This window comes from Halyomorpha halys, unplaced genomic scaffold (genome assembly GCF_000696795.3).
Source record: "Halyomorpha halys isolate HHAL.00 unplaced genomic scaffold, Hhal_1.1 Scaffold262.1, whole genome shotgun sequence".
NCBI classification, from domain to species: domain Eukaryota; kingdom Metazoa; phylum Arthropoda; class Insecta; order Hemiptera; family Pentatomidae; genus Halyomorpha; species Halyomorpha halys.
This window is the reverse complement of record NW_027109480.1, coordinates 89,078-98,861: the sequence shown is the minus strand read 5'-3', so window position 1 is coordinate 98,861 and position 9,784 is coordinate 89,078. Positions and strand designations below refer to the sequence as shown.

The window sequence follows — 9,784 nt, the reverse complement described above, 5'->3', positions numbered from 1 at the left end:
TTTTTTAGGTATTTAATTATTTTTACTTAGATTTTATTTATTATAATTGGTTATGTTATACCTAACAATTCTATTTTTTCGTTCATAATTGTTATTCTTGATGGATCAGAGATTATTTTTTTCTTATTATTAATTCTAAACTTACCAACAAGTTCGTAGCCAAACTGAACAATCTTCTAATACACAATAATGCTGCAAACAGTAATTAGGTATAAAAATCATGATTATATCACAAGAATTTTCCTATTTTATTTTTATTAGAGTCGTAAACATTTTTAAAATCTTACTATTACAATTCATTATCATACTATTACATGCTAACGTTTCAGCAAGCTTAAATAATTGCTTCGACCCCGGTCCTATACTTTTTATTATTATATAATATATATTTAATTATATAAGATATATTACGATTAAATTAACGACTGAAAAGGGAGAAAGACTTTCGAGTAAAAATACAGCGGCTGGTTGTGTTGTCCTAGAGTTCCTGGGTGAGTTCCTAGCATAGCATTTCTATTTTTGGACGATGGCGGCCTATTTGTTTTTTTTCAAACCGTTTCCAATAGGTCTGTAGACACAGCTACAGTGTACACTGTGTAAAAACTTCAAAACGTCGCTTAAAATTTTCCAATTAAAGTTTGAATATTTTGTTCTCAGAAAAATTAAAAAATAGTATTGGATATTTGCAGAAAATATTAAATTTTCAAACATATAATAGTATCACCTGAAATTTCATTTTTGAATTAACAGGTTAAAATATTGAAGTACATAATAACAATTTATCAGCATTTAATTAACGTAATTATCAATTTAATGAGCAAATTAAAAATAAATAAACTAATAGCTGCTGTATTAATTTTGTAGTGTAAGCAGTGTGTGGTGTTCTGGCTTTGTTTTTTTTTCCTTTTAATTCATCATTCGAGGATATGGAAAATTTTTATAAAAAGTCAAATATCTGAAAACGAAGATAAAAATTGTCATTATCCATACGGGTATTTATTTTGTTTCATACAATTTTATAATATTGAAAAAATAAAAGTTCTATATAAAGTATTATGATACAAAAAAGAATGTCTCATTTAACAGAGGGGATACGAGCTGACTTATTTGGTTTTATTATACTTATATTTGAATTTTTTTTTACACAGAATTCGATGTTCAGCATTTATCTGGGAACAAGAAAACTCCAGAACAAAGCACACATCAACGACTCACTAGAATGAATTTTTTATTAATCAATATTACTTACCATAATTATTAATTATCCATCAAGTTACTTCTTAAATGTAAAGTTTAAATTATTGGTGTTTATTGGCTGAATTCGTTTTATAGTTTTCATATAGATAAGAATAAATACCACTGAATTCATTAATGTCCAATATTTATTCCTTCTCATAAGAACCCATACCTAAACCTGTAAAAGGATATTTAATTTATTTATTTATAGAATATCTAATTTTGTTTAGGTCTCTGAGGCAGAGGATCATGGATATCATGCAGCAGGCACTCATGGTCGGGAAAGCGATGGAGATTTTTCATTAGTTTTGAGTGGTGGATACGAAAACAATATAGATTTTTTTACACATAATCCTGTCAGGATTTATCTGGAAACAAGACAACTGCATAACAAAGCTCTGATCAACAATTCATGACATAGCAGAGTAACTCATAAAATAATTATTTTTTTATATTTCGTTATTAACAGAACCAAAATCCACACATAAATCTAATTTGAATTTAAAAAAGCATGTAATTCTTGAGGGCTCGAGTTACCTGCGTGTGACTACAACGTTCTGCATTCTATGATGCTTTGACGTCATCACCGATATGCCTCTGATATACCTTCTGAGAAGATTTATTCTTCAAATATGACAAATATGGGATCGCCATACTTTCTAGAATATGAACCCACAGTCTGATTCTTGTCTTAAAAGACATAGATGTTCCAGAAACTATTAGTTCACCGAACTTCGCCACTGCTCAAGGTTGCCTAAGGTTCTATTTAGCTTGCTTCAAGCCAGAAAGTGAAATGTTTTCAACATGCGCCTCTCTAGATGAAACAGTATAACTTTCTTCTACACGAGAAAATAAATAGCTGGACAGAATCCTGGGATAGACGTCAACACTCGAAAACGCAGTTACCCGGATGATATCTAAGAACGAAAGCTGGAGTGTTGTTGCAGACTATAGGGGTATTCATGATCTTTAGTTTAACATGTTAAAGCGTGTTAAATGGGAATACTCATGTTAAATGGAGAAATAATTCCTTCCTTTGCCATGTAAAAACGATATAAGATATTTAACGATATAACATATATAACATGATTGAGAGTCTGTTACTCGGTCTGTTAAATGGACAATGACGTTACTTGCTCCTAGTTTTTGTTTTGATTGTGTTAGTATTTTTTGGATGTTTTATAACTAATAAAGCAATGGATGGTGATAATAATAATAATGAATCAAAACATATAAGTAAACTATGACATGAAGTTTTGGAAGGAAAGGTTTTAAAACAAGTTCCTCAGAAAATCCGCTAGAGCTCTTATGCATTTAATATTTAATAGGGCTTCTCACAATACTGTACTTATAACATTTAACAAGGTAAAACATTTTACATTTAACACATCATAAATACCCCTTATACAGCGCAAATCGGTGAACGGCTCAGAGCTTAGGAGCGAAAATGAAGAGGCCCAGGGAATGGCTTAATTAATACTTAAGTGTCGAAGTACGCCTATAGCCTTCCTGCCCTAACGAAATATTGCCTAACAGCGGTTCCATGAGGGTAGTAAAAATGAATAGGGAGGTTTTATTTATTTTTTTTAGTGAGTTTCAATCTCAAAATGTTGCGATTTCGACATAGTTTCATGAAATATTTTTCCTCAACTTAAAAAAAAAAGAAGAAAAATTTATTGAACGTGATAAAATAATTCAAACGATCGTATTAAATGATTGACCAGGAAAAAAAAGAATTTATCAAGTTTCGTTCTTTAAACAATGTTGTGGACAAATAATTATCAACTATACCAACCAATAAGGAAGACTGTTAATTGATACTTTTTTCCTTACTGTCTCAGTTTCATAATCCCCGAGAATTTAATACAGGAAATTGACCCCAAATTAATTAATCTAATAGCCAATTCAATTATATTGCCTCTAAAAGAAATAAATTAAAAATCCTTTTATTGAAGCTCTTTGATATTAATAAAGATTTCCAGAAAGGGAAATCACTATTTTCAAGTTAAATATTTAAAATATATTTATATATATTAATTATTAACAATATGGACATGGTGTAAAATTACTAAAAATAAAATTGTATAAGTGTCGTATAGAAAAGAGTGCGAATTATTTGTTATACAAATCACTAAAAGGTGATGAAGCAGACGCAACAAGGTTTTTGGAATTGTTGGGATGAATTAATAAATTATGAAGCGTTATTATATTAATTCACTAATTGTAAATTTGCAGCTTTATTATTCACTTCAAAATACTTTCAGTTATTTTTATTATTATTATAATTATTTATTTAATCTCATTTAATATTTTTTAATAATTATTATTTTTATTTTCATTTTATGAGTTGTTAATTAATTAACTTATTAGTTTTATTAATTTATATTGTACTTACTTAGCTTAAAAATTATAGCCTCCATGACGCCCTAATAGTCAAAACTGTAATATTTAACGTAAGTCTATTATTTTTATGTGTTATTTTGGGACCGACCGACAGATGTTGTCATCTGGTCAGACTATATTAGATGTAATTTTCTAAATGGATAAAAAAAAAAAAAAACTATACCGCTGATTCCATGAATGAACATAGGAAGCGCACTGTTGAGAAATAATATATAACAAAAATCATAAGTCATACTAAGTTTTACTAAAGTAAATGTTCTACTAATCATAAGTTATATTAACTGTTAAACACATACTGACAGACTGCAGGCATTTGATAGAGACCGGATCATTTGCTAACTTTACTAAACGATAAAAACCCTCAAATTCCGGAAATATTTGCTTAACTTAAAATCTATCTGTAGGAATATATTTAACAAATTTTATTTAATTATATCAATTAATGCTACTTGGTGTTATCGAATAATTTTTTTTTATCCAATGTTTTTTTATATATATTTTTTTTTCTTAATATTAACTATTGCTATTGGTAGTATAGATACAATGATACTACAATGTTTCTCTATTAGGAAGCTCAGACAGTATGCGTAAGCAAACACCATCGCTGTGGATTGCATTATATTATATTTAAAAAAATATATTATATTCCTCTGAGATATTTTTATTTTTAAATATTGAACTTTTAAATAGCACTTATCCTGCATAAGTATTCAACGGATTATTGGAATGTTTTCCTATATATTTGAAATATTAATAAGCTTAAATAAACTTTTTAAAGAATATGAATTTAGTTTTAAAGTTTTTAGTATTAATATGCATAAAAATTCTAAAATCAGTTATATATTGCACCTAAAAAAATACAGTATTAAAAAAAACTGAATTACAACAAGCAAATTAAACAGATTTAATTATCTTCTTCATAATTTTTTATTACTCTATTTATAATTATTTTGTAAACAATCAAATAGAAATGAAAATTACATTTCTGGAAGGTTGCAGCAATATATTATTCATAAACATTATTACAGTAAGCGATGCTAAATTGCTAAAGTTTTGCCTACTAAACACTCTTGTATTATTCCAGCTGATTTTGCTGCAGATCAACAGCCCCTATAACTTTAAGGGTCAGACCGAATGCTGACCAAATCATTTCTGAAACACCCTTAAGGACTTTCTTGCAACCATAACCATCGAGTGTAAATTTAATATGAAAAGTTTGAAAACACTTTTATTATATCCAGCAGACCAAAATTTTAGAATTAAATGTATACTTATTTGTTTTATTTTTTTTAATGAAAAATGTATAATATACAATACGAAGTGGTATTATTATTCTGTATATGAATAGTTTTATTTATAACACTTAAAAATAATAATTATAACTATTCTTAACAAGAAACCTAGTGTTTCATAAAAATGTTGTACAGAATGTGCTGGAAGATCAGTAGTTTATTTTGAGAAATCTATATCTCAAAAACCATTCGTCATACACATGTCTATTAGCACTCAAATTAAAGTTTGTTTAATGGACTATGATGTTTATGAGTTTATCTTCGTGGGAGTAGTTCTTTTCAGGAGTATAAATAAATTGATTTATAGTTGTTCGAAAAAATTTCCATGATGCAAATTTATATTGATATGTGAATATCATAAAAACTACTACCCCATCGAAGATGCGTATCATAAGCTACTTTATAGTAAGTTAAATTTCCTTTATTTTGAGTGCTGGTGAGTATATATAAATCAAACATTTTATCCGATGAACTAAAAATTAACATGTGAATTTATTTTGTCAAATATAATAAAAATTACTACTCATACGAAGCTAAACGTTATAAACTACTTTATAGTACATTTAACTAGCTTTAATTTGAGTGCTAGCAGACATCTGTACGCTTATGTTTTCTGAAATAAAGCTTCTCATAAATCAAACTGTCCGAACAACAATAAATCAATTTATATTTATGTATATATAGTTGACCGTAAAGATTTAAATATAAGAAGATGGTCAGGGTTGAGGTCAAACAAAGAAGAACAAATAGTTTAAAACTATTTTAATGTCCGACGTTTCGCCCCACTTTGCAGGGGTTCATCAGGGCTAAAAAGATACAAAAAAAATGAGAATATTACAACAGTAAGTTAAAATAAGGTAATTTAAGCTAGGATAAATTTTATGTAAAAATAAAGTGATAAGAAATTACATATAAGAAAAAAAAATAAACAATGATAACAACTGTAGTTTTTATATATCGTGAAAATAATAATTTATCTATACTGATAATAGTAATAGTAAAGATAACAGGAGTAACATGAATAATATAAAGTGAAATAAAGTAATTTAAATATCGGAAGTGAAGGTTTAGAAAATAAAATAAAAGTACAAGGTGAGATGTAAAAAGAAGTACATAAAAAGATTAAAAATAAACAATAAAGTATAGAAATAAATGAAAAATTGTGATATAATGTTAACAATGTAGGTGATGATAATGATAAGTGAAATAAGTTAATAGAAACATGTGAAGTAAAAGTTTACAAAAAAAAAAAAAACAGAGTAAATGTGAAAGTTAATAAAACATAGATGAATAAATATAAGTGAAAGTAGCGATAAAGAATATAAGTGATAGAGAGATAACAAACAGATGAATGACAAATCTATAATAGAAAATTTGGTGATGATAATAATTATTTATTAATAATATTTTTTTTATATGTAATTTCTTATCACTTTATTTTTACATAATATTTATCCTAGCTTAAATTACCTTATTGTAATATTCTCAGTATAGATGTGTATTAGCACTCCAATCAAACCTAATTTAATAGACCATAAAGGGGTTTATGAAGTTTATCTTCGTAGGAGTAGTTTTTTTTTTTTTAAATTTGCTAAAATAAATTGATTTATATATAAGAAGTTGGTCAGGGTTGCGGTCAAAAAAAATAAAAACAAATAGTTTAAAGCTATTTTAATGTCCGACGTTTCGCTCCACTTTGCAGGGGTTCATCAGGGCTAAAAAGATACAAAAAAAAAACTACAATTGTTATCATTGTCTAATTTTTTTTCTTATATGTAATTTCTTATCACTTTATTTTTACATAATATTTATCCTAGCTTAAATTACCTTATTTTATCTTACTGTTGTAATATTCTCAGTTTTTTTGATACAAAAAAACAAAAATACAAAAAAACTGAGAATATTACAACAATAAGGTAATTTAAGCTAGGATAAATATTATGTAAAAATAAAGTGATAAGAAATTACAATATAAGAAAAAAAAATTAGACAATGATAACAACTGTAGTTTTTTTTGTATCTTTTTAGCCCTGATGAACCCCTGCAATGTGGGGCGAAACGTCGGACATTAAAATAGTTTTAAACTGTGTGTTCTTCTTTTTTTGACCGCAACCCTGGCCATCTTCTTATATATAAATCAATTTATTTTAACAAATTTCATGAAAACAACTACTCCTACGAAGATAAACTTCATAAACCCCTTTATGGTCTATTAAATTAGGTTTGATTTGAGTGCTAATATACATCTATACGCTTCATAGTTCCTGAGATATAGATATTTAAAAAAAAAATTCACTAAATACTAATCTTTCATTAAATTTTTATGAAATGTAGCTTTTTAGCTATATCTCGAGAAACATTGAACGTAAATAGCTCCATTAGGGCTAATATTTACTCTACTTTAAATGATGTTCTCTTAGGTTTTCTTGTGTTGTTAGAAGTTTTAAAGAGCTCCGGATGAAATTTTTTTTTTTTTAACGTTTTAAAACAGCCACCATTTTTTATTCCCCTACCTATACCTGGCAAACTCATCAATATAAGCTAGTAATTATACATAGTTTTCATTAAATTAATTAAATATTGGAGTGAAATAACTGTATTTTTGCTTACCGGCTCTTGTACTACACGAAGATCAAGTGGATACAGTGCATTTTTCGACTTACTGTTGTGCTTAACTTATAGAGGGTCAGGGGTCGAGTACGTTGTAAGGATGTACTGTTACTTGAAGATTAAGCTCAATTGCTGGTTTTCCCCCATATAAGGGAACCCACTTTATGAGGCTGAGTGGAGACCGGAGGGTTTCCAAGCCCACAGGGTTGCCTCACAGCTACTGTAACATAAATAATTATCTGCCACTGCCGGATTAGAACCCAGGTTCTTGCAGTTGATTGCCTTACCCACTGAGCCACCCCGCTCCCCCTCCACTTACCATATATTTCATATATATAGGTAAAGTAAATTAAAACTAATTTTAATTAAATTTTCCTCAATTTGAGAAAATATTAATTTAGTGCAAGGGAATAGTTTACTTAAAATACAAGTTTCATTACAATTATTATTTTCATTACTCATCTATGTGCATATTCAGTGTGAACGGTGAACGTCTGCACATTTGTTGGTAATTACTGATTTACAATGCAAATGGACCCCCAAGAGCTTTTGTTGAAAGCAATGAGGGTGAGGGGCTAGGGAGAGAGAAAGGCTCCATTTTAAATAATTAAATTCCCTAAAACACCGGGTATCCATTATAATAACACACCAAGATTAGGCCGAAAGAAAACTGGACAAAAAGGAGCGCGGTTCTTTTAAATTGCTTTTCTTTCGAAAGATAATTAATCGAGGCTTATATCAGAGCCTATATAAAAAGAAACAGATAAAATCCCAGCAAAGAGAGTAAGGTTATATCAAGGCTGAGGCTTGAATAATGTCTTTCTTAAACTTTATATATTTTTTAAATTTAATTTATCTAATTTTTTTATACTCAACTACTTAATTCCCTGTCAACATAGATATCCCTCTGAAGAAATTATTCAAAGCATAATGGATTAATTTCAGACCAACTTTAAAGGCTTCTAAATTATTTTAATAGTTGAAGGGGCGGTAAGGGATAAAAACCGAGTCACTTAGACTGTGCTAAAGCCAACTTTTCAACAACTTTTATCTGGCATGGTTTGACCCACTTTATAATTAATGTAGACATTCGAAAAGTTTTAAACGGGCATTTATTAATCACTAGGGAGACTTTAAATAATGTTCAAAATGTATTTGAATAATTTTAAACGAAATTAAAAAATGTGAATTATGGAAGTCTACAAGTGACATTAAATTCATAAAAAAAACTTAAAGAAAAAATCATCCAAGTGTTTGGGCCAACATAACTTCCTAAACTATTTATTTTACACTTAGTAGTACAATAACTATAATCTTATAGGTAAATTATATAATTATGATCTCGTGCAACTCCATCTTTTGTTTCTTGGCTATCATATTCTAACAAACCACGACAGAAATCATGAAAAAGACATTTAAATAATACTAATTTTATTTTGCAAAATATTGCATATTTTGTTATTTTTTTCATTATAGCACGTTTTGTTTTTTTGGCCTAAATTTTGATTTTAATTAAATTATAAAATTTATGAGGAGAAAATAGTCGGTAAATTAACATAAACTTATTTCTTTGAGCCAACTTTTCAACCTGAATTTCAGGCCTTCCTCAGGGCTAAAAAAAGCATAACAACCTCCACTCAAATAATAAAAATAATAAACAAACAAATTTGGAAATATATGTAACAATAACTCATTGTTATTTGATTGACAAAAATAGAAGAATAATACAAAATAAATTATGAAAAATTTAAAAAACAGAAAGTATTGAAGAAATAAACATAATAAAATGTGCGGAAGAAATATATTATATTACATTATATTTCATCTTCTGTTATAATCACTTAACTACTATTTACTTATATTTTTATTAATCAACTACTTTCTACTTAATTAATTGTTATGTATATTTCCATTGTTAGTTCATTATTTTTCTCTTAGTGATGGTAGTTCTCTCTTTTTTCTTTTTTAGAAAAGAATTCTGAAATTCTGGCCGAGACGTCGACACAAATTAGTAGGTTTTTGTTTATTTGTTGACCGCTCCCATGACCATCTTCTTCTAATGTTAATCTACGGCCAACTAATAACACCTCATTGTAAAATTTAATTATTGAACTAAATTTTCATATTAGTCACTTATAAACACATATATACTAATATTTTTTTTCTTAATTCTTAATTAAGAAATCTGAGGTAAAGAAATGCATTGATTAATGTATGAAGAGTCGAATCCAAACAAAAAAAAC

The 9,784-nt window shown here is 27.7% G+C and overlaps 2 protein-coding genes across 2 annotated transcripts in view; one reads left to right on the top strand and one right to left on the bottom strand.

Annotated features, from left to right (window-relative positions):
* LOC136795828 (histone-lysine N-methyltransferase SETMAR-like) overlaps positions 1–1,542 on the top strand; it is a 33,129-nt gene extending 31,587 nt beyond the window's left edge. Inside the window, exon 2 of the mRNA XM_067047666.1 lies at positions 1,467–1,542. Coding sequence (XP_066903767.1) covers positions 1,467–1,542 — 76 coding nt within the window. The remainder of the gene's footprint in view (positions 1–1,466) is intronic.
* Positions 1–9,784, bottom strand: part of Ca-alpha1D (Ca[2+]-channel protein alpha[[1]] subunit D) — a gene marked incomplete in the record, with an annotated part of 380,374 nt that overhangs the window by 341,648 nt on the left and 28,942 nt on the right.